Raw genomic sequence first — 25,421 nt, 5'->3', positions numbered from 1 at the left:
CTTCACATCACTGTGACTCATAGCAAAGTATTGTAGGTGCAAGAAAGGGGGTGATCACCCTCCTGTCCATTATAAAGTGTCAAGGCCCACAGCACTCTACTGAAAAATAGGCTAACAAGAGAAAAACATAACACTTATTTGATCATAGTTGTACGTGACAAGGAAGTGGAATTGGAGGAGGGCTGCGCAAGAGTTGGATAGCCGTGTGTGGTGGCGCACGCTTGTAATCCCAGGATTTGGGAGGCTGAGACAGGACGATTGCGGTTCGCGGACAGCCTCAACTACTTAGTGAGGCCCTCTGCAACTCAGTGAAACCCTGCTTCAAAATAAAGAATAAAAACTAGGGCTGAGGATGTAGCTTGGGGGTAGAATGGCCCTGGGTTCCATCCCTAGTACCGCAAAAAAAGAAAGAAAGAAAAAAAAAAGAGTTGGGACAGAGAAGAGCTCTATTAAGGCAACTCTAGGTAGAGAGAGGATGAAGCAGCTGGTGGGCAAGGCGGAGCCACGTGGTGAGAGCAAAGCAGGAGAAGGGCTTGAGGCCAGGAGTTTGGAGAGACTCTGGAGTCCTGCCTGTGGACCTACAGGAGTTTAGGCTACGCGACCCTCATCATCCAGACTTCTGTTTCGTAGGTCACAGGAGCCATCGACCGCAGGGTGCTCACCGCAGGGACTACCACCCATGAAGGCACTGATTACCACAAGGCACTGATTACCACGTTCTTTAGTTAATAAGGTAGTTCTTTTGGCGGTACCAGACAGGGACATTCTACCATACAACCCCAGCCCTATTTCTTAGTCTTTTTAATTTTATTTATTTATTCATTTTTGGTGGTACTGGGGTTCCTGGAAACCCGTCTACCTCCGGACTACACTCCCAGACACCTATTTTTTACATTTTTTGTATTATTTGGAAACAGGGTCTCTCATTTCGAACCTGCGAGAACCTCCTCTCTCTGCCTCCCAAGCGCGGGGATTACACGCGTGCGCCAACTCGCCTGGCAATAAGGCAGTTCCTACTTGAAGCGGCGCCGAGGGGGCGGGGTTGTAGGCCCCGCCCCTTCCCCGCCCCTCGGCCTGACGGTCGGCGCAGGCGCGGGCAGGACTCGGAAGTGCGGGCGGAAGTGGAGCGGGGGGACGCTTTAGGGGGCGCACCGCCGAGTAAACAGGGGCGCCGCAGACCCGGCCCCGTGGTGCAGGCCGCCGCCGCCGCGGTCATGAGCCGGCTCCAGGACGACTACGACCCCTACGCGGTTGAAGAGCCCAGCGACGAGGAGCCAGCTCTGAGCAGGTGGGCCCTGGGCGCCGCGGCCATGGTGGGAGGCGAGGGCCGGGGCGGGCTGTCCCCGATCGCAGGGCCGCTGGGGTCCTCGCCCGAGTTCCTCCACCCTCCCGGCCTCAAGCGTAAATCCTCAGAGTTTAAATCTTCCTCCCCAAAGCCAAGGCACCCACTCGCCCTCGGTGTCTCATTTATAAAGTGGAATTTTCTTTTTGGTACTTTGAGTTAAAGTTGCATTCTACCTCCGAACTCGAACATTAACCCTATTTATTTACTTACTCATTTATTTATTTACGTATTTTTGCGGTACTGGGGATGGAACCCGGGGCAGTCTACCCATGAGCTACACCTTCAGCCCTATTTTTTTTTTTTATTCTTTATTTTGAAACAGGTCTCACCGAATTGCAAAGGGCCTCACTAAGTAGCTGAGGCTGTCCGCGAACCGTGATCCTCCTGTCTCAGCTTCCCAAATGCTGGTATTACAACTTTGCACCACCAAGTCCGGCTATTATTTATTTTGAAACAAGGTCTCATCAAGTTGCTGAGGCTGGCCTCGAACCTGAGGCCTCACCAAGTTGCTAGGTTGGCGTCGAACTTGAGATCTTTCTATCTCAGCCTCCTAAGTACTAGATTTACGTGCATGTGGTACCCCGCCTGGCAAGTTCACTCCTTTTTTTTTTTTTTTTAAACTGTTACTAATACTCTACGGTTTAACACTTAATTCATTGAAGGACATCTGGGTTTTCAGTTTTGGCTGTTATGAGTAAGGCTGCTGTAAATAGTTATATATAGGGTTTTATTTGAAAATAAGTTTTCATTTCTTTGGGATAAATGCCTTAGGAGAGTAGTTGCTCGGTATTTAGTAATTGCATACTTAGTTTTATATGAAACTGTCAAGCTGTTTCTCATGGTGGCTGTACAATTTTGCAATCCCACCAGCAGTGGTTTAAATGTTACTTAGTGGGTTGGCCATCCTGAAAAAAAGTTAAAATAATTTATGTCCCACACATTGTAAATTCTGGAATACAAGATCAGAGTTTGTCAGCTTTGGCAGGATTGGCATTTTGGGTCTAGAATTCGTTTTCCTTTGGGGATATCTTGTTCATTGTAAGATGTTTAGCAGCACATCTGGCCTCTACCCACAAGATGCCAGTTGCTCTACCTGTTTTCTAGTTGTAACAATCAAAAATGTGTGTAGCCATGCTAAGTGTACCCTGTGGGAGCAAAATTGCTTCCAGTTGAGGATAGAGAGGGAGTAGATAAAGGGTAACAGTAGGAGATGAGGTTGAAAAAGATTTGTTGGAGCCAGGTATTCTTTTTTTTTTTTTTTTTTTTTTGGTGGTACTGGGGGTGGAACCCAGAGGCTTTCTATCTACTTCCAGGCTATACTCCCAGACCTTTTTTTTGGAAACAGGGTCTCACTAAGTTGCTGAGAGCCTCACTAAGTAGCTGAGGCTGGCTTCGAACCCATGTGATCCTCCTGTCTCAGCCTCCCAAGTGCGGGGATTACAAGCGTGCACCACCACGCCTGGCAAGGAGCCAGCTGTTCTTTGCTCCTCCTCCCAGGGGGGATTCTACCTCCCTGTCTATTTTACTTATTTTGAAACAGAGTATGGCTAGGTTGATGAGATTTTCACTACTTGCTGAGGCTGTTCTTGAACCTTCAGCCCTCCTGTCTTAGCCTCTCAAGTACTAGGATTACAAGCATGTGCTCCTACACCCAGCTAGGAAGGTTCCATCCCCAGCACCACCAAAAAAAAAGCCAATGAGGCTGGCTTCGAACCTGTATGATCTTCCTGTCTCCGCCTCCCAAGCACAAGGATTATTCTCAGCTTTTGATGGGAGTTTTAAGTAAATTTAATTTTTTTGTTTTTTGTTTTTTTTTTGTTCTGGGGATGGAATCCCAGGGCATTTTACTTCTGAGCTATACCTGTAGCTGCGCGCGCGCGCGCGCGCGTGTGCGTGTGTGTGTGTGTGTGTGTGTGTGTGTATTTTTTTTTTAATTTTTTTTAATTTTTTTTTCTTTTTGGTACTGGGAATTGGGTTTACTGGGGATTGAACCTAGAGGCATTCTACCTCTGAGCTACACCTTGAAGCCCCAGACCTATTTTTTTCTTTTTGTTGCAGAACTGGGGTTTGAACCCAGGGTCTTTCTACCTCTGAGCTATGCCACTAGCCCTATTTTTTTATTCTTAATTTTTTTTGGGGGGGTGGTACTGGGGATGGAACCCAGGAGCCTTCTACCTCTGGGCTACACTCCCAGACCTATTTTATATTTTATTTGGAAACAGGGTCTCTTAAGCCAGCTGAGGCTGGCTTTGAACCTGTGTGATCCTCCTGTCTCAGCCTCCCAAGCACAGGGATTACAAGCGTGTACCACCACAACCGGCCTGGCTTTTTATTCTTAATTTTGAAACAGGGTCTCACTAAGATGTCGAGGCCCTCATTAAGTAGCTGAGGCTGGCCAGGAACCTGTTATCTTCCTGTCTCAGCCTCCCAAGCACTGGGATTTTAAGAGTGTGCCACAGCCAGGCGTGGTGGTGCATGCTTGTAATTCCAGCGCTTGGGAGGCTGAGACAGGATCGCACAGGTTCGAAGCCAGCCTCAGCTACTTAGTGAGGCTCTCAGCAACTTAGTGAGACCCTGTTTCCAAATAAAATATAAAATTGGTCTTAGAGTATAGCCCGGAGGTAGAGAAGCCCCTGGGTTCTACCCTCAGTACCACAGAAATAAATAAGTAAGTAAGTAAAATAAAATAAAAAAGGAGTGTGCCACTATGTCTGTTTGGCTGTTATTTAAAAAAATTTTTTTTTTTTCTGGGTCTAGGGATGGAACCCAGGGGCAATCGACCTCCGAGCTACACCTCCTGCCCTATTTTTTATTCTTTATTTTGAAACAGGGTTTCACTAAGTTGCGGAGGCCCTCATTAAGTAGCTGAGGTTGTCCATGAACTGCAATCCTCCAGTCTCAGCCTCCCAAATGCTGGGATTACAAGCTCACCATCACGCCTGGCTATTTTTTAAATTTTGAAACAGAGTTTTACTAAGTTGCAGAGGACCTCACTAAATTGTTGAGGCTGGCCACAAACCTGCTCTCCTGTCTTGGAAGGCTGAGGCCTTCCAAGTACTGGAATTACAAGCGTACACCATGCCTGGCTTAATTTTTTTTATACATTCTTTCTGATTTAAATGTGTACTAGCTCTGAAGATGAAGTGGATGTGCTTTTACATGGAACTCCTGACCAAAAACGGAAACTCATCAGAGAATGTCTTACTGGAGAAAGTGAGTCATCTAGTGAAGATGAGTTTGAAAAAGAAATGGAAGCTGAATTAAATTCCACCATAAAAACAATGGAGGACAAGCTCTCCTCTCTGGGAACAGGTGAGGTCTGGGTTCAGTTTTGTATCTACTTTCGTAAGCTCCATAGGGGAGGAATCTTACTCGTGATCTTTCGTGTGACTGCACTTGCTGTAGATGTGCAGCACATACTGATTGGGCGCAGGAATAAACGTGTTTGGCAAGCCGGCCAGTTTTCTTTGATGACTATGGGGGAAGTGTCAGATGTTGTTGGAAATCGACTATTTAGTATTGTGTACTTGTATAATATCCTCTTGTAGTTTTTACTTGAAGATAATGATCCAGAAATTTTATAAAAGTAGTTTGTAATTTCAGTACTTGGAAGGCTGAGAATTGCAAGTTTGCTTGGTAACTTAGCTAGACCCTGTTTCAAAAATAAGAAATCATAAAAAAAGGGCTGGTGATGTAGCACAGAGGTAGAATACTCCTGGGTTCAGTCCCCAGTAATACATCCAATACACACACACACACACTCACACACACACACACACTCTCTCTCTCTTTAGGGTTAGATAGTACTGATGGTAGATTTAATGATGTATTACCACAGCCTTATCTCATTTTATTTACCTATTTATTTATTTATTTATTTATTTGTTTATTTATTTTGGTGGTACTGGGGTTCCTGGAAGCCCTTCTACCTCCGGGCTACACTCCCAGACCTATTTTTACATTTTTATTTGGAAACAGGCTCTCCTAAGCCAGCGCGCGAAGCTGGCTTCGAACCTGCGCGATCCTCCTGTCTCTGCCTCCCAAGCGTGGGGATTACAAGCGTGCGCCGCCGCCCGGCTTATTATTTATTTATTTATTTTTTATTTTTTGCAGTACTGGGGATAGAACCCAGGGGCATTCTACCTCCTAGCTACACCCCCTGCCCTATTTTTTAGTCTTTATTTTGAAGTAGGGTCTCACTGAGTTGCAAAGGGCTTCACTGAGTAGCTGAGCTGTCCGCGAACCGCAGTCCTCCTGTCTCAGCCTCCCAGATGCTGGGATTATAAGTGTGCGGCACCACGCCCTGCTCTTGGCTCATTTGAGTAAGTATAGAAGTATAAAAGTAGTACTTTATCTTGATACTTTATTTTGTTTTTACCTGATCCCCAATCGAATTTGTGGAAGTTGGCTTCCTCAGTACTGATCTCCATGTCTGTGCTATATATTAACTGTTAAGAATCAAAAGCATAATAATAAAAACTAAAGCAGATGTTAATTAAGAGGAAGAACTGGGGACACAGGCATGTGATGACACAGGTTGTTAGCATGGTGCTAGGTATAATTGGAAAGTGAAGGCGTGTGTCTTGGAATCATGCCCCTGCCTTCCTTCCTTCCTTTAGGGGTCTTAACCTCTTTCCACTAAAGTCCCTTAAAACAAAATATTTTTTTTTCAGCATGATATACTACTTGGCCAAAAGGTAAACATATTATATATGCTGGCAATCTGAAAGAGATGGCTTTAATTTTTTTTTTTTTTTTTGGTGGTACTTGGGGTGGAACCCAGGGGCTTTCTACTTCTGGGCTATACTCCCAGACCTTTTTTTTTTTTTTTCTGGCGGGTCTGGAGATGGAACCCAGGGGCATTCGACCTCTGAGCTACACCCCCTGCCCTATTTTCTTTCTTTCTTTCTTTCTTTCTTTCTTTCTTTCTTTCTTTCTTTCTTTATTTTTTGGTGGCACTGGGGTTCCTGGAAGCCCTTCTACCTCCGGGCTATACTCCCAGACCTATTTTTACATTTTTTAAAATTTGGAAACAGGCTCTCGTAAGCCAGCGCGCACGGCTGGCTTTGAACCTGTGGGATCCTCCTGTCTGCCTCCCAAGCACGGGGATTACAAGCGTGCGCCACCACGCCCAGCTTTTATTCTTTATTTTGAAACTGGGTCTTACTGAGTTGCAGAGGGCCTCACTAAGTAGCTGAGGCTGTCTGCGAACTGTGATCCTACAGTCTCAGCCTCCCAAATTCTGGGATTACAAGCGTGCGCCACCATGCTCAGCTCCTATTTTCTATTTTTATCTGGAAACAGAGTCTCACTAAGTTGCTGAGAGTTTCTCTGAGTAGCTGAGACTAGCTTCAAACCTGTGCGGTCCTCCTGTCTCAGCCTCCTAAGCGCTGGGATGACAAGCGTGCGCCACCACGCCCAGCAATGGCTTTATTTATTTTTTTTATTTTTTTTATTTTTTGTGGTACTGGGGATGGAACCCAGGGGCTTTCTACCTCCAGGCTCTACTCCCAGACCTATTTTATATTTTATTTGGAAACAGGGTCTCACTTAAGTTGCTGAGAGCCTCACTAAGTAGCTGAGGCTGGCTTCAAACCTCACTAAGTTGCTGAGAGCCTCACTAAGTAGCTGAGGCTGGCTTCGAACCTGTGCGATCCTCCTGTCTCAGCCTCCCAAGCACGGGGATTACAGGCGTGCGCCACCACGCCCGGCAGAATGGCTTTATTTTTTAAAATTTGTTTTTATAGCCTGGTGTGGTGGTGCATGCTTGTAATCCCAGCACTTGGAAGGCTGAGACAGGAGGATCGCACAAATTTGAAGCTAGCCTCAGCTACTTAGTGAGGCTCTCAGCAACTTAGTGAGACTCTATTTAAAAAAAAAAAAAAAAAAAAGGGTCGGGGGTGTAGCCCAGAGGGAGAGGCCCCTGGGTTCCATCCACAGGACCACACACACACACACACACACACACACACACAAAAAAAAAAAAAAAAAAAAATTGTTTTTATTTTTGATACTGGGAGCTGAACCCAGGGGCATTCTATTTCCCAGCTATACCCCCACCTTTTTCTTTTTTTGTACTGGGGATTGAACCCCAGGGGCATTTTACCTCCAGTTTGTACCTCCAGCTCTTATTTTTTATTTGGAAACAGGGTCTCACTAGATTACTAAGAGACTTTCCATGTTGCTGAAGCTGTCTTTGAACCTTCGATTCTCCAGTCTCAGCCTTCCAATTATAGGATTACAGGTGTGCACCACCACGCCTGGCTTGGCCTTTATTTAATTAGGTGTGTGAGAAGAGAGAGAATACTTTTCTCTTGATTTTGAACACTTAGTCAAGGAGGGGCAATTCTCCATAATTTTATACGGTATAGAAATTGAGTAAGTCACTCTTGGGAAAATATTTAGCCATCCAAATGAGATTGTGAATAAGTTGATACTTTTTATAAGAGTTAGTTGTAAACTTCATTTCTGGTTTAAATAGGATCTTCCTCAGGAAATGAGAAAGTTGGAATAGCAGCAACAAAGTACTATGATGATATATATTTTGATTCAGATTCTGAGGATGAAGACAAAGCAGGTAAGTAACAAATTTATCAGAGTTAGCAGTTACATTTATTTATTTATTTATTTATTTATTTATTTATTTATTTATGGAACTGAGGATTGAACCCAGGGGCATTCTTCCTTGGAGCCACACCCATAGCCATATATATATAATATATATATTTTATTCTTTATTTCTGAAACAGCATCTCACTAAGTTGTGGAGGGCCTTACTAGGCCTTACTAAGTAGCTGAGGCTGTACGCAAACTGTGCTCTTCCAGTCTCTGCCTCCCAAATGCTGGGATTATAAGCATGTGCCACCATCCCTGGCTCAGCAATTTTTTTTTTTTTTTGGTACTGAAGATGGAACCTAGGGGCATTGTATCTCTGAGCTATACCCCCAGCCCTAGTTTTATTTATTTGTTTGTTTGTTTATTTTTTGTGTGTGGGTTTGGGGATGGAACCCAGGGGCATTTGACCTCTGAGCTACACTCTCTGCCCTATTTTTTACTCTTTATTATTTTGAAACAGGGTCTCACTAAGATGCAGTGTGCCTTACTAAGTAGCTGAGGCTGTCCATGAACTGTGATTCCCTGGTCTCAGCCTCCTGAATGCTGGGATTACAAGCATGTGCCACCACACCTGGCTTCTTTTTATATTTATTTATTTATTTTATTTTATTTTAATTTAATTTTTGCAGGTCTGGGGATGGAACCCAGGGGCATTCAACCTCCAAGCTACAGCCACTGCTCTATTTTTTTTTTTTTTTTTTTTTTTTGGTGGTACTGGGTACTGGGGTTCCTGGAAACCCTTCTACCTTCAGGCTACACTCCCAGACTTATTTTTATATTTTTTTTATTTGGAAACAGGGTCTCTTAAGCCAGCGTGGCTGGCTTCGAACCTGTGCGATCCTCCTGTCTCTGCCTCCCAAGCATGGGGATTACAAGCGTGCACCACCATGCCTGGCTTTTTTTTTTTTTTTTTTTTTTTTGGTGGTACTTGGAATGGAACCCAGAGACTTCCTACCTCCGGGCTATACTTCCAGACCTATTTTGTATTTTATTTGGAAACAGGGTCTCATTAAGTTGCTGAGAGCCTCACTAAGTAGCTGAGGCTGGCTTTGTACCTGTGCGATCCTCCTGTCTCAGCCTTATAAGCGTGAGGATTAGAAGTGTGTGCCACCATGTCCGGCGCCCCGCCCTATTTTATTTTATTTTAGTTTAGTTTAGTTTTTGTGGTACTGGGTTTCCTGGAAACCCTTCTACCTGTGGGCTACACTCCCAGACCTGTTTTATATTTTTATTTGGAAACAGGGTCCTGCATGATCCTCCTGTCTCCACCTCCCAAGCGCAGGGACCCTGCCCTATTTTTTATTCTTTATTTTGAAACAGAATCTTACTAAGTTGCAGAGGGCCTCACTAAGTAGCTGAGGCTGTCCGCACACCTATGGTCTCAGCCTCCTGAATGCTGGGATTACAAGCATGCACCACCACGCCTGGCTCATACCAGCAATTATTTGATATTAGAATTTTCCTCTGAGTTTGATCTTTTAAGAAATTAGAGGCCATCAATGTGAAAAGAAAAGCAGGATTATAAGAAAATAAGAAAAGTTGATGCAGACATGAATGCGTGGTGCCAACAACAGCACCTCCTGGGCACAGTGGGGAGGGAAGTGTCCAGATGTAGCATCTCCTCTGCCCTGGGCTCTTGACTCCACCCCCTCTAGAGTCCTACCTAGAGCAGCAACATTTGTTTTCATACCTTCAAATCTCTGTAATGTTTTGGTTTTCTTTTTTTGTGGTACTGGGGATTGAACTCATGATCATCGTACCTCCGAGCTACACCCCCGGGCCTATTTTTTATTCTTTATTTTTAAACAGGTCTTACTAAATTGCGGAGCTCCTCACTAAGTAGCTGAAAACTAACCTCGAACTCACGATTCTCCTTTCTCAGCCTCCCAAGTACTCGGATTACAAACATGTGCCACCATGCCCAGGCTTTTTTTAGGTTTTGGAATAGGGTCTCACTGGGTTGCTGAGAGGGCTGCCTCATTACTGAGGCTGTCTTCAAGCCTTTGATCCTCCTTGCTCAGACTCTCAAGTAACTGGGATTACAGTTGTGTGCCACAGTACCCAGGGTACATTTTATTTATTTATTTATTTATTTATTTATTTATTTATTTATTTATTTATTGTACTGGAGGTGGAACCCAGAGGCTTTCTACCTCCCTGCTATACTTCCAGACCTATTTTTGTATACTTTATTTGGAAACACTAAGTAGCTGAGGCAGGCTTTGAACCTGTGCGATCCTCCTGTCTCAGCCTCCCAAGCGGGGGGATTACAAGCGTGCGCCACCACGCCCACCTTAGGGTACATTTTAAAAGTCTTAAGATGAGCAGATGAGCAGGGTATGGTAGTGCACATCTATAATCCCAGTACTTGGGAGGCTGAGACAGAAGAATCACAGGTTCAAGACCAGTCTCAGCAACTTAGTGTGACTCTTTTTCAAACTAAAAATTAAAATAGGGCAGGAGGTATATAGCTCAGAAGTAAAATACCCCTGATTCAGTGTCTGTCTGTCTGTCTGTCTGTCTGTCTGTCTCTCTCTCTCTCTCTCTCTCTCTCTCTCACACACACACACACACACACACACACACACACACACCAAAAAAAAAAGGGCTAAGCTAGAGGTGGTGACACATGCCTATAATCCCAATACTTGGGAGGCTGAGACCGGAAGATTTGCAGGTTTAAGGCCAGCTTCAAAAACTTAGACCCTCAGCAACTTAGCGAGACCCTGTTTTGAAATAAATAGGACTAGGTGGTGTAGCTTGGAGGTGGAACACCCATGAGTTAAATCCTCAGTATCAAGGGAAAAAAGTCTGGTGGTTGTTTTTTTTAAATAATGGCATTGAGGATGAAACCCAGAGGCATTCTGCCTCCAAACTATACACCCAGCCCTATTTTATACTTTTACTTTGAAAAAGGGCCTCACTAAATATCTGAGGCTGGCTTTGAACCTGCGATCCTCCTGTCTCAGCCTCCCAAGTACTGGGATTATGAATGTGCGCTATCACACTCGGCTGGTTTGTACCTGTGTGTGTGTGTGTGTGTGTGTGTGTGTGTGTGTTACTACAGATGGAACCCAAGGGCTTTCTACCTCGGGCTACACTCCCAGACCTATTTTATATTTTGTTTTTTTGGTTTTTTTGGGGGTCTGGAGGTGGAACCCAGGGGCATTCTACCTCCGAGCTACACCCCCAACCCTATTTTTCATTCTTTATTTTGAAATAAATAGGGTCTCACTGAGTTGCAAAGGGCCTCACTAAGTAGCTGAGGTTGGCTTTGAGCCTGCGTGATCCTCTTGTCTCAGCCTCCCAAGTACTAGTGTGAGCCACCATGCCTGGCTAAGTTTGTGTCTTTTTTAATGTGTTGGGGATGTAACCCAGGACTTTGACTGCACTAGACAAGTGCTTTACCATTAGACTTTGCACCAAGTCCCATACTCCACAATTTTGCCCAGGCTGCTCTCAAAACTCCTGGGCTTGTGATCCTTCTATATATATCAGACTCTTGAGTATCTAGGACTGAACTATAGGTAAGTGCTACTGTGCCTGGTTAGTTTTATTTTCTTTCTTTCTTTCTTTCTTTTTTTTTTTTTTGCGGGTCTGGGGATGGAACCCAGGGGCATTTGACCTCTGAGCTACACCTCCTGTCCTATTTTTTATTCTTTATTTTGAAACCGGGTCTCACTGAGTTGCAGAGGGCCTCACTATGTAGCTGAGGCTGTCCGCGAACCGTGATCCTCTGGTCTCAGCCTCCCAAATGCTGGGATTACAAGTGTGCGCCACCACGCCCAGCTTTATTTTCTTTTTTCATTTTTGAAATATTTTTGTTCTGATTTCAGTAGGATTTTTATATATGAGAACTTGTGGAGAATTTATATATCAAAAATAGTTTCTAGCCGGGTGTGGTGGCGCATGCTTGTAATACCCGCGCTTGGGAGGTGGAGACAGGAAGATCGTGCAGGTTCGTAGCCAGCCTCGCTGGCTTAGGAGACCCTGTTTCCAAATAAAAAAAAAATATCTAAAAAATAGGTCTGGGAGTATAGCCCGGGGGTAGAAGGGTTTCTAGGAATCCCAATACCACACACACACACAAAAAGTTTCTACTTTTGTTTTGAACAACCTTTTTATTTTTTTGTGGTACTGGGGATTGAATTTAAGGGTGCTCTACCACTGAATTATACCTCTAGCAGTTTTTTTTTTTTTTTTTTTGAGACAGGATCTCATTGGGTTGCCTAGCCTTGCCTTGAAGATGAGATCCTCCTATCTCATCTTCCCAAAAAGCTGGAATTTGAGTGATCTTTTGAGATTTTTAATTCTCATAATTTGAACTGTCATTTGAAATAATAGTTTTTGTGAAGAAACAGTATTTACTTCCTCTGTATTTTTTATTTTAATGCCTTGCTAATTGAACAAAACCTTTTTTTGAAGAATGGCTTTTAAAAATTTTTTAGGATAATATAAATGGAATAAATTCTTGTCTGGGAAACAATATTTTTCATTTTATACTTAAAAAGTGTGAAACCAGGCATGTTGATGCACACCTGTGATCCCAGTACTTGGGAGGCTGAGGCAGGAGAATTGAAGGTTTGAAGCCAGCCTTAGCAACTTAGTGAGGCTATCAGAAACTTAGATTTCCTTCCTTCCTTCCTTCCTTCCTTCCTTCCTTCCTTCCTTCCTTCCTTTCTTCCTTCCTTCCTTCTTTCTGCAGTACTAGGGATGGAACCCAGGTGCATTCTACCTCCTAGCACACCCCCAGCCATATTTTTTATTCTTTATTTTATTTTTTATTTTTTTATTTTTTATTTTTTTTGCGGGTCTGGAGATGGAACCCAGGGGCATTCGACCTCTGAGCTATACCCCTGCCCTATTTTTTATTCTTTATTTTGAAACCGGGTCTCACTGAGTTGCAGAGGGCCTCACTAAGTAGCTGAGGTGTCCGCGAACTGCGATCCTCTGGTCTCAGCCTCCCAAATGCTGGGATTACAAGCTTGTGCTACCACGCCCAGCTCAAGATATGGTTTCAAAATAAAAAATAATATGGTGGCACACACATTTTTAATCCCAGTACTTGGGAGGTTGAGGCAGGAAGATCACAGTCATGGACAGCCTCAGTAAGCAATGCGATTTATCACCTAGTGAGACCTTTTTTTTTTTTTTTTTTTGGTAGTACTGGGGATGGAACACAGGGGCTTTCTACTGCCAGGCTACACCCTTAGACCTCCTTAGACCTATTTTTATATTTTATTTGGAAACAGGGTCTCACTGAGTTGCTGAGAGCCTTACTAAGTAGCTGAGACTGGCTTTGAACCTGGGCAATCCTCCTGTCTCAGCCTCCCAAGTACTTTTGTTTTGCTGTACTGGGGATTGAACCCAGGGGCATTCTACCTCCTAGCTACATCTTCAGCCCTATTTTTTAAATATTCAAACAAGGTTGACAGGATTGCGAGTTCGTGCCAGCCTCAGTTACTTAGTGAGGCCCCCTGCAATTTAGTAGGACCTTGTTTCAAAATAAAGAATTAAAAAAAATGGGGCTGAGGGTGTAGCTCAGAAGTAGGATGCCCCTGGGTTTCATCCCTAGTACCACAAAAAAAAAAAAAGAAAGAAAAAAATAGGGCTGGAGGTGTAGCTCAATCCCCACTAAACCCTACCCCCCCCCCCACCACGTATCATGCTGGTACACACTTGTAATCTCAGTACTTGAGAGGCTAAGACAGGAGGATTGCAGGTTTGAGATCAGCAGTGTGTGTGTGTGTGTGTGTGTGTGTGTGTGTGTGTGTGTGTGTGTTACTGGGGATGTAACCCAGGGACATTTTACCTCCAAGTGACACCCCCAGTTTTGAGATCAGCAGTGTGTGTGTGTGTGTGTGTGTGTGTTACTGGGGATGTAACCCAGGGACATTTTACCTCCAAGTGACACCCCCAGCCCTGTTTTTTATCCTTTATTTTGAAACAGGTCTCACTAAGTTGCAGAGGGCCTTACTAAGTAGCTGAGCCTGGCTGCAAACCCAGATCCTCCTGTCTCAGCCTCCCAAAAGCTGGGATTACAAGTGTGCAGCACCACACCTGGCTTCTGATCACATTTAGCAAGAGTCTTTTTTGTTGTTGTTATATTTTGTTTTTTTTTTTGCAGTAGTGGGGATGAAGCCCAGCGGCATTATACCTCTGACTTACACCTCCCAGCCCTAATTTTTAGTCTTTTTATTTTATTTATTTTTGTGGTACTGGGGATGGAACCCAGGGGCTTTTCTACCTCCAGGCTATACTCCCAGACCTATTTTGTATTTTATTTGGAAACAGGGTCTCACTAAGTTGCTGAGAGCCTCACTAAGTAGTTAAGGCTGGCTTCTAACCTGTGTGATCCTCCTGTCTCAGCCTCCTAAATGCTGGGATTACAAGCCATGTGACGCAATGCCTGGCTTATTTATTTTTTATTTTATTTTATTTTATTTTTGTGGTACTGGGGAAGGAACCCAGGGGCATTCTACCTCCGAGCTACACATTCAGCCCTAGTTTTTTATTCTTTATTTTGAAACAGTGTTTCACTGAGTTGCAGAGGGCCTCACTGCATAGTAGCTGAGGCTGTCTGTGAACTGAGATCTTCCTGTCTCAGCCTCCCAAATGCTCGGATTACAAGTGTGCAGCACCACGCCCGGCTCTTTTTATTTTATTTATTTTATTTTTTTATTTTTTGGTGATTCTGGGGGTGGAACCCAGGGGCTTTTCTACCTCTGGCCTATACTCCTTTCCTATTTTATACTTTATTTGGAAATAGTCTCACTAAGTTGCTGAGGCTGGCTTTGAACCTGTGTGATCCTCCTGTCTCAGTCTCCCAAGATCTGGGATTACAAGCATGTGACACTACACCCAGCTTCTTTTTCTTTTTGAAACAGGGTCTCATTGAGTAGCTGAGGCTGTTTGGGAACCGAAATCCTATGGTCTCTACCTCTCGAATGCTGGGATTTCAAGCGTGCAGCACCACGCCCAGCCTTCCAGATTCTTTTTCAAAACAACAACAACAACAACAAAATTATAAAGGCTTGGGGTGTAGCTTAGAGGTAGAATGCTGGGAGTTCCATCCCCAGGTCCCCCCTCCCCCATTTGTGAACTTTAGACAAGATGTTATGGGGCAGTAGGTATTCTTAGTCTAGTCTTCTTGAAAGGAAGATTTCATTTTATTGATATGGAGAGAATAAGCAGGAAGGTTTATTTAGTGAAGCAGTGGACAGTCTTAGAGAGGAGATGGTGTTAGAAGGGTGGGACTATGCTTCAGAGAGCACTGTGGAACAGTCCATTCCTGAGTGGGGATGGCATGGCACCGTCCATGTGGTCAGCTTTATATCTGGTCTGAAGACTTTCTCATATGTTATTTACTAGGGGAGTTTACTTCTGGTTTCAAGGCACAGCTCAGTGTATCTGCGCTGCCTCAGAGCTGGAATGCCCCTTGAGCCAGTTTTAGATTTGTGAAGGTGGCATCAGGCCGTGAGGAGCAGTTTAGGGGTGGGGCTCTCCCTCTCCAGTGACTTGTTGCTGCTCCCAGTGGTCAGCCCTAATCCCAGCCCTTTGCTCTTCATCTCTGCCTGCCACACAAGAGTAACACTGAGCCATATCTTTAACTTTTCTAAAAACTAGCACAGGTGACCAAGAAAAAAAAGAAGAAGCGGCACAGGATTCCAACAAATGATGAATTGCTGTATGATCCTGAAAAAGATAACAGAGACCAGGCCTGGGTCGATGCACGGAGAAGAGGGTAATTAATTTATTATTATTATTATTATCATTATTATTATTATTATTTTAATTTTTGGTGGTACTGGGGGTGGAACCCAGAGGCTTTCTACCTCCGGGCTATACTCCTAGACCTTTTTTATATTTTATTTGGAAACAGGGTCTCACTAAGTTGCTGAGAGCCTCACTAAGTAGCTGAGGCTGGCTTCGAATACGTGTGATCCTCCTGTCACAGCCTCCCAAGCGCGGGGATTACAAGCGTGCGCCACCACGCCCGGCTAATTAATTAATTTTTAAATGTAGGGCTGAGGATTGGACCCAGGATGTTCCCTCTGAGCTACAGCTCTATTTTTTTATTCTTTTTTTTTTGGTGGTGGTACTGGGGGTAGAACCCAGGAGCTTTTCTACCTCTGGGCTATACTCCCAGACCTATTTTATATTTTATTTGAAACAGGGTCTCACTAAGTTGCTGGGAGCCACACTAAGTAGCTGAGGCTGGCTTCGAACCTGTGTGATCCTCCTGTGTCAGCCTCCCAAGTGCTGGGATTACAGACTTGTACCCTGAGACCTGGCAGGGGAGAATATATAAGTTAATTGGACTTGTATATGGGAAACTGATCTGTTCTCTCACATTTATATTTATTTATTTTTTAGTCATCACTTATTTTAGCATAGATTCATACTTCTGGGTATTTCTTCTGAACCTTTTTTTTTTTCATGGTACTAACGATTAAACCCATAGAAGCATTCTACCTCTGCACTATACCCCTGCTTTAAAAACTTTTAAAAACTTTGTTAGTTTTTTAATGTGTGTGTGTGTGTGTGTGTGTGTGTGTGTGTGTGTGTGTGTGTCTGTGTGTGATATATACTGGGGATTGAACCCACCTACAGGCATTCTACCTCTGAGCTGTACCCCCAGCCCTATTTTATTCTTTTACTTTGAAACCAGGACTCACTAAGTTGCAGAGGGCCTGCCCAAATTGCTGAGGCCAGCCTTGAACCTGCGACCCTGTTTATTCTCAATTTTGAATTATAATCCATACTTCTTCATATTGTTGACAATTTCAGTTTTATCCACTGGGAGCTCCATTATTTGGTTCCTCTTCCCCTTTGACATAACCCCTCACTGTTTTGCTCTGTTCATATGAGCACTTTGCTTTCCGGAAGATGCTTTGGGTTCATCTTGTGTGCCATATTCCTAGAATCAGCCATTTCTCTGAGTACTGGTTCCTTTTTTTTCTTTCATTTCTTTCAGTATTGTAGATTGGACCTAGGGCCTCATGTGTACCAGACAGGTGGTCTACCACTGAGTTACATCTCCAGTCTTTTTTAAATTTTTAGAGCTGGGCATGGTGGTACATGCTTGTAATCCTAGTACTTGGGAAGCTGAGATAGGAGGATCGAAGGTTTGAAGACAGCTTCAGCAAGTAGTAAGACTCTACAAACCCAATGAGACCCTCTTTCAAAATAAAAATGACTTTTTTGTGTGTGTGGTACTGTGGGTGGAACCCAGTTTGAGGAGAGTGACTACTTCTTGAGGCTGTCCTCAAATCTGTGATCTTGCTGGGCATGGTGGCACACGCTTGTAATCCCAGCATTCGGGAGGCTGAGACCAGAGGATCACGGTTCGTGGATGGCCTCAGCTACTTGGTGAGGTCCTCTGCAACTCAGTGAGATCTGGTTTCAAAATAAAGAATAAAAAAAATAAAATAGGGCAGGAGGTGTAGCTCGGAGGTCAAATGCCCCTGGGTTCCATCCCCAAACCTGCAAAGGAAAAAAAATCTGTGATCTTTCTCTCTCAGCCTCCCAAATGCTGGAACTACAAGTGTGCACCACCATGCCTGGTTTGGTCTTGAACTTTCTGTCCTCTTGCCCCAGTCTCCTGAGTAGCTGAGATTACTGGTATGGGCCAGCGAGTGTAGGCGTAATGGTTCTTTTAATTGGAGAGTGTTCTTAGAAGCCAAGGTTTGGCTTTAATGTGTTTCTTCATCTCAGTTTCTTTTTGTGTTCTAGTTATCATGGTCTTGGACCACAGAGACTTCATCAACAACAGCCTGTTCCAAACAGTGATGCTGTCTTGAATTGCCCAGCCTGCATGACTACACTTTGCCTTGATTGCCAGAGGTAATGGATGAAGGGATAACAAACACTTAGATCTACAACAACAAAAAAACAACAGGTGTGGTGGTACATGCTTGAATTCTTAGTACTTGGGAGGCTGCGTCAGGAGGGTCCCATGGTCTTAACCAGTCTCAGCTATTTAGCCCTGGGGTTACTGTAGCTCAGAGGTAGAATGCCTCTGGCATCAATTCCCAGCACCATAAAAAATGATGTTTTGTCTACACTATTTTACTATTTATTTATTTATTTATTTATTTATTTATTTATTTATTTTGGTATTGGGGCATTCTCTACCAGAGGTATTCTCTACCTCTGAGCTACACCTCAGCCTTATTTTTAATTTTAATATTTATTTATTTATTTATTTATTTATGGTACTGGGGTTCCTGGAAACCCTTCTACCTTTGGGCTACACTCTCAGACCCATTTTTATATTTTTATTTGGAAACAGGGTCTCTTAAGCCAGTGCGGCTGGCTTCGAACCTGCGCGATCCTCCTGTCTCCACCTCCCAAGTGTGGGGATTACAAGCATGTGCCACCATGCCTGGTTTATTTTTTATTTTGAAACAGGGTCTCACTGAGTTGCAAAGGGCTCACTAAGCAGCTGAGGCTGTCCAAGAACTGCAATCCTCTGTCTCAGCCTCCCAAATGCTGGGATTCTAAGCGTGTGCCACCATACTCGGTTCTTTACTTTTTATTTTAAAACCGGGTCTAACTAAGTTGCTTGTGGCCTTGCTAAATTGCTGAGGGTGGTTACCAACCTGCAGTCATCCTATGTCAATCTCCCAAGGGATTTACAGGCATCATGTGTATTGGATATTTTTTGTGTGTGGTACTGGGGGTTGAATTCAGAGGTCATTCTACCTCTGAGCTACAACCCAAGCCCTATTTTTATTTTTTATTTGAAGACAGGTTCTTGCTAAGTTGTTAAGCGCCTCACTAAGTTGCTGAGGGCACTAAGTTGCTGTTGAACCTGCAATCTTCCTGTCTCAGCTTCCCAAGTACTGGGATTACAGGACGCACCACCATGCCTGGCTTTTATTTATTTATTTATTTTTTTTGAGACAGAGTCTCACTAAGTAGCTGAGGATCTTAAGTTGCTGAGGTTGACTTCAAACCTAAGATCCTTCATTCTCAGCCTCCAGAGTATTGGGGTTACAGGTGAGTACTACCTCACCCAGTTTAAGTTTATGTTTTTGGTGATTGAACCCAAGGCTGCTATACTACTACTGAACCCAGCCCTTTTTATTTTTTTATTTTTTTATATTATTTTTTAAAAATTTGAGACAGAGTCTCACAAAATTACCCAGGCTGGCCCAAAATTTGTGCTCCTTCTGTCTTCAACCTTTAAAGTACTGGAATTATAGATGTGCATTACTGCACAATAATTTTTTGTTTGTGTTTTCGACACAGGCTCTGAGTATGTTGTACTCTACTTAAACTATTAAACTTTTTTTTTTTTTTTTTTTTTTTTTTGCAGCACTGGGGATAGAACCCAGGGGCATTCTACCTCTGAGCTACACCCCAGCCCTATATTTTATTCTTTATTTTGAAACAGGGTCTCACTGAGTTGCAAAGGGCCTCACTAAGTAGTAGCTGAGGCTGTCCTTGAATGGCAATCCTCCTGTCTCAGCCTCCCAAATGCTGGGATTACAAGCGGGTACCAGCACACATAGCTTACTGGAAGTATTTATGATTGACTGTTTTTGAAAAATTATATTATAGTTTACCTGGAGAAATACCATCTTATAAATTTTTTTTGTAAGCCAGAAAATTTTTTTATGCTTTAACCAAAACTACTCAGTATTCCCTGTGAATTCACTTTTGGGTCATTTAAGTGGATCTAACGTATATGGAAGTCATATATCCAAGGTACAGAGTCCTTATAAAATTATTGGTATATCAAGGCATGAAAAGATTCCCAGCATCTCCCAAAGTAGGAAGAGATGAAAGAGAAGAAATTAGAATTTCTGTCACACACATGCTATTCAAAATTATTGGTATATAATCAACCCTAGCCAAGAGTAGCTTGTATAAAACTAACATTAAGAACAGTATAAGCAGCCAGGCGTGGTGGCGCACACTTGTAATCCCAGCATTCGGGAGGCTGAGACCAGAGGATCGTGGTTCACAGTCTCAGCTACTTAGTGAGGCCCCCGGCAACGTAGTGAGAGACCCTGTTTCAAAATAAAGAATAAAAAATAGGGCAGGGGGTGTAGCTCGGAGGTCAAATGCCTCTGTGTTCCATCTCCAGACCTGCAAAAAAAAAAAAAAAAAAAAAACAGTATAAGGTGTGGTGGCGGATGTTTGTAATCCCAGCATTCAGGAGGCAGAGAGTAGAGGATCGTGGTTCGCGGACAGCCTCAGCTACTTAAGGAGGCCCTTTGCAACTCAGTGAGACCCTGTTTCTTTTTTCTTTTTCTGTGTGTGTGTGTGTGTGTGTGTGTGTGTGTGTGTGTGTGTGTGTGTGTGTGTGGTACTGGGGGTGGAACCCAGAGGCTTTCTACCTCTGGGCTATACTCCCAGACCTATTTTATATTTTATTTGGAAACAGGGTCTCACTAAGTTGCTGAGAGCCTCACTAAGTAGCTGAGGCTGGCTTTGAATCTGTGCGATCCTCCTGTCTCAGCCTCCCAAGCGCAGGGATTACAAGCATGCACCACCACGCCCGTCTGGAGACCCTGTTTCAAAAAATAAAAATACTAAGCCAGGCGTGGTGGTGCACGTTTGTAATCTCAGCATTTGAGAGGCTGATACAGGAGGATCGTGGTGTGTGGACAGCCTCAGCTTCTACTTAGTAAGGCCCTCTGCAACTCAGTAAGACCCTGTTTCAAAATAAAGAATAAAAAATAGGTCTATGGGTGTAGCTCAGAGATAGAATGTCCCTGGGTTCCATCCCCAGTACCACCAAAATAAATAAAGAAAGAAAAAGAAAGAAAGAAAGTAAGAAAGAAAGAAAGAAAGAAACTAAAAAAAATTAGGGCTGGTGATGTAGGTTGGAGGTAGAATGCCTCTGGGTTCAATCTCCAGTACTGCAAAAGAAAAAAAAAAAAAGAAAGAAAGAACAGTATAAGACTTGTGCCTAAATAGACGCTGTGAAATCACTCCCTATTTTAGCATTTTCAGAAGGATTCCATCTATGCTTCATGCAAAAACTGCAGGTACATTTGAATGGCACATTGCTTGACTCAATCTCCTCTTCATTAAGATGGGTGCCAGTTTGTTCTTTTTTAGCCCGGGCATGCATGAGGCTTAAGAGCAATCTCATTTTCAACATCCTCTCTCTGTGCTCCGAGAGCACTGTGTGGATTCCTTTCTGTCTGTAGGGATAGCCACGTTGGATTTCCCATAAGGCCTTTTCACTGAGTGTACTGTCACCTCCATCCATCTCCCGGAGGTCCTGTGGTGGGGGCGGGTCATCATCCTAGTCTAATACTCCCAGTCTTTGGCTGAGGGGTAGGCAGCTTGGTATCAGGATTGAGGGTCAATTTGTGAAGATCCTTTACTAGCATTTCTGAGGATGCTGGCTGGGAGTCCTTTGATTCCACTGGGGAATTTTCTTCTTCCTCCGACATCATAGAAACCTCCGGGATTGGGGAGAAATTTTGCAAAGAATTCATTGTAAATTGCCACAGGTGGACAGAGCCCTGAAAAACCTCCAGAGGAACCTGCAAAATTTTGATTCTATAGCCCAGAAAGAGCCTGACACCCAACACTTCAAGCAATGGATAGCTTTTACATTCTTAGTTTCTGATGGTTGTGGTGGTAGAAGGGAAAGTAGAGATTAACAGTTAGAACTAATGAATGCACAATTTGAGTTCACTGCTTTTAGCCAGATATTTCTGTTGCATGAGGTTTAAGGGAAAAAGAAGAGCAACTGAGTAAATTGCTCTTAGGCGACAGAGGCAGGGAAATATTGCATATGGGGAGAACAAAGGAAGCGAGATCTGTTCGTTGGCCTGCCAGAGAATCGCCAGGAGTGGATGTTGGAAAGTCTGAAGCCCATAAGCTTTTTCTTTTTTTCAGTACTGGGGATTGAACCCAGGGGCATTCTACCTCTGAGCTACACCCCCAGTCTTATTTTACTGTCTGTCTGTCTGTCTATATCTATCATCTATCTATCTATCTATCTATCTATCTATCTATCTATCTATCTATCTGCGGTACTGGGGGTTAACCCAGGGACATTCTACCTCCAAGCTATACCCCCAGTCCTATATTTTATTCTTTTTTTTTTTTTTTTTTTTGGCGGGTCTGGAGATGGAATCCAGAGGCATTTGACCTCTGAGCCACACCTCCTGCCCTATTTTTTATTCTTTTTTTTGAAACAGGGTCTCACTGAGTTGCAAAGGGCCTCACTAAGTAGCTGAGTCTGTCCGCGAACTGCGATTCTCCTGTCTCAGCCTCCCAAATGCTGGAATTACAAGTGTGCGCCATCACGTCTGGCTTCTTTGTGTGTGTGTGTGTGTGTGTGTGTGTGTGTGTGTGTGTGTGTGTGTGTGTGGTACTGGGGATGGAACCCAGGGGCTTACTACACTCCAGGCTACACTCCCAGACCTATTTTTTTTTTTTTTTTTTTTTGGTGGTACTGGGGTTCCTGGAAGCCCTTCTACCTCCGGGCTACACTCCCAGACCTCTTTTTACATTTTTATATTTGGAAACAGGGTCTCCTAAGCCAGCGCACGCGGCTGGCTTCGAACCTACGCGATCCTCCTGTCTCCGCCTCCCAAGCGCGGGGATTACAAGCGTGCGCCCACGCCCGGCCACCTATTTTTTATATTTTACTTGGAAGCAGGATCTCACTAAGTTGCTGAGAGCCTCATTAAGTAGCTGAGGCTGGCTTCGAACCTGCCTGATCCTCGTGTCTCAGCCTCTCAAGTACTGGGATTGCAAGTGTGCGCCACCACGCCTAGCTTTATTCATTGTTTTGAAACAGGGTCTCACTAAATTATGGAAACCCTCACAAGTTGCTGAGGTTGGCCACAAGCCTGTGATCCTCCTGTGTCAGCCTCCTAAGTACAACTGTATGCCACCACGCCTGGCTTGCTTTTCTTTATCTAAAAGAATAACTATTGCTGGGTGTAGTGGTGCAGGTTTGTAATCCCAGCATTTGGGAGCCCGAGATAGGAGGATTGCGGTTCGCCGACAGCCTCAGCTACTTAGGCCCTTTGCATTCAGTGAGACCCTGTTTCAAAATAAAGACTAAAAAAATAGGGCTGGGGGTATAGCTTGGAGGTAGAATGTCCCTGGGTTCCATCCCTAGTATTGCAAAAAAATAAAAAAATTAAAGAAATTAAGAAAATAAAAGAATAACTATAAAATAGAACATAAATCACAGTTCTCCGTTTCATTTTCCTTTTAGGCATGAATCCTACAAAACTCAGTATAGAGCAATGTTTGTAATGAATTGTTCTATCAACAAAGAGGAGGTTCTTAGATACAAGAACTCAGAGAACAGGAAGAGAAGGTGGGGCTATAAGAAGATGAAGTCTAGCCGTGAAGACCCTGCAGAGCAGGCAGAGACAGAAGTGGAAGAAATCTACCACCCCGTCATGTGCACAGAGTGTTCCACCGAAGTGGCCGTCTACGACAAGGACGAAGTCTTCCATTTCTTCAACGTCTTGGCGAGCCACTCCTAACAGTGCAGCTGGCGTTGACTTCCCCCACACTGTATATAAGGCAGATGTGGACAGTTAACTTTCTTTCTGCCTTTTCATACCATTAAGTGACACTGAGTTACTTGAGGGAGCAGTATTTTATCTTTGTGGAAAAGAATGGTTATCAACCTTTATCTCTTTCTACTTCCTTTCTATCCTTTTGTTTTCTCATAAATACTGATGGCACTAATTCATTCCCCTGTTGATGAACATTTGGAAATTGGGGCTTTTTATTTATTAAAGCTCTTTAGAATTAAAATGTTCTAGAGTTACAAGTAACCTTTGTTTTTGAATTCTTAATTCATTTTCCCTTCCTATAATAAAATAATAGAGGTTGGGTTCTTTATTTATAAAAGATGTTTATTTATTTATTTATTCATTTACTTATCACCATACTGGGGATGGAACCCAGAGTGCATTCTACCTTTGAGCTGCACCCCCAGTGCAATTTTTAATTATTTATTTTAATTAATTAATTTATTTATTTATTTTTGTGGTATTGGAGATGAAACCCAGGGGCATTTTACCTCTGAGCTACACCCCCAGCCCTATTTTTTTTACTACCCCTCACTGTTTTTTTTTTTTATTATATGTAAAATGCCATTTTAAATATTTGTCCCATAGAGAAATAAATTTCATACTCCAGAGGAGATGCCAAAATACACTTCCCCATCATGGTAGTCTACACTGGAAATGGGGGAAAGAGAAGAGGAATTTCGTTTGGCAGAAAAGAATCATATAATTTACTCATTCTCTGCATTTGCCCAGAAAAATGCCAATATTCCTTCAGCAAGCATTATCGTGCAACTGGTAAGTGCCAGGTTTTATTCTCCATTCTAGAGATACAAAGAGAAGTAAGACGTGATTCTTGCCTTCAAAGATGCATACAAAAGTCTTCTCTTCTTACTGAGAACTTTCTCTTCCCACGTTCACTTTAAAACCACCCTCTGAGCTTCTCTTACATTGGCTGTGGTCTTTTCTCATCAATATTTTCTTTCCAGCAATGTTGGTCACACAGCAGCCAGTGCATATTTGTTGATCAATTTAATAGATTGCAGATAAGTCAAGATTACTCAGTTATTATTAGTGTAACTAGAAAATCCTATTGGGTTATAAGCTAAATATAATATGAGCAGCAGATTTCCTTCTCCTCAACAATCTAAGGCCTGGTTATGGCACAGTAAAAACTGAATTTGAGCCGGGCGTGGTGGCGCACGCTAGTAATCCCCGTGCTTGGGAGGCGGAGACAGGAGGATCGCGCAGGTTGGAACCAGTGGCTTAAGAGACCCTGTTTCCAAATAAAAAATACATAAAATAGGTCTGGGAGTGTAGCCTGGAGGTAGAAGGATTCCATCCCCAGTACCACCAAAACAAACAAAAAAACCTGATCTTGATTTTTCCCTCTTAGTATAATCTTTATCCTAAAATTCACCCCATCTTCAAGGTTTTCCTTTTTCCAAAATGTAACTAAGGTCTTCCCTTGGAATGAAAGCTCCAGATCTCGGGTTCTTAGGGGGCTCTGATCCTGTGGTGGAGTAGCCCAAGAAAGAAAGACACAGGGGAGGCTGGCAAGCCACCCTTCGGTGTATTGTGTTAGGCTACCACTGCCACTGGATCTGAAGAAGACAGGGCCTCTGAGACGCTCTTGTGTCCAGGCAGAACTTAGTGTCCATGGGGCATCAGATCCTTGGGGTTACACCTAGCCCTAATGTTTATTCTTTATTTTGAAGCAAGGTCTCGCCTAGTAGCGAAGTGCCTCACTAAGTAGCTGAGGCTGTCTGCGATCCTCCTGTCTCAGCCTCCCAAATGCTGGGATTACAAGCGTGCGCCACCATGCCTGGCCCAGCTCCCTTTAAAAAAATACATTCTGAGAAGTAGTTCTTATTAAAAATATGTGTTGTAAGTAACCTCAGTTTATGGTTTGTCATTTCATCTTTCTTATGGTTTTGTATGTGTGTATG

The 25,421-nt window shown here is 43.5% G+C and overlaps 1 protein-coding gene across 3 annotated transcripts; it reads left to right on the top strand.

Moving 5' to 3' along the window:
- Positions 1–1,214: 1,214 nt before the first annotated feature.
- Positions 1,215–23,464, top strand: EAPP (E2F associated phosphoprotein; the record flags this gene model as incomplete). 3 transcript variants are annotated; one of them, XM_080706715.1, is made up of 6 exons in its annotated part: positions 1,215–1,288; positions 4,476–4,657; positions 7,827–7,922; positions 15,587–15,704; positions 17,696–17,806; positions 23,166–23,464. In XM_080706715.1, the coding sequence occupies 6 exons, from the start codon at positions 1,215–1,217 to the stop codon at positions 23,440–23,442; spliced, it is 858 nt and encodes a 285-aa protein (XP_080562841.1). The 3 variants fall into 3 exon arrangements, with proteins under 3 accessions (XP_080562841.1, XP_080562842.1, XP_080562843.1); XM_080706716.1 differs by lacking the exon at positions 17,696–17,806; XM_080706717.1 differs by lacking the exons at positions 15,587–15,704; positions 23,166–23,464 and having other exon boundaries at positions 17,696–17,763.
- Positions 23,465–25,421: the final 1,957 nt, after the last annotated feature.

Source organism: Muscardinus avellanarius, assembly GCF_963383645.1.
Source record: "Muscardinus avellanarius genome assembly, chromosome: 12".
In the NCBI taxonomy this organism is placed as follows: Eukaryota; Metazoa; Chordata; class Mammalia; order Rodentia; family Gliridae; genus Muscardinus; species Muscardinus avellanarius.
The sequence above is the reverse complement of the archived record's forward strand: the minus strand, read 5'-3'. Positions and strand labels throughout refer to the sequence as shown.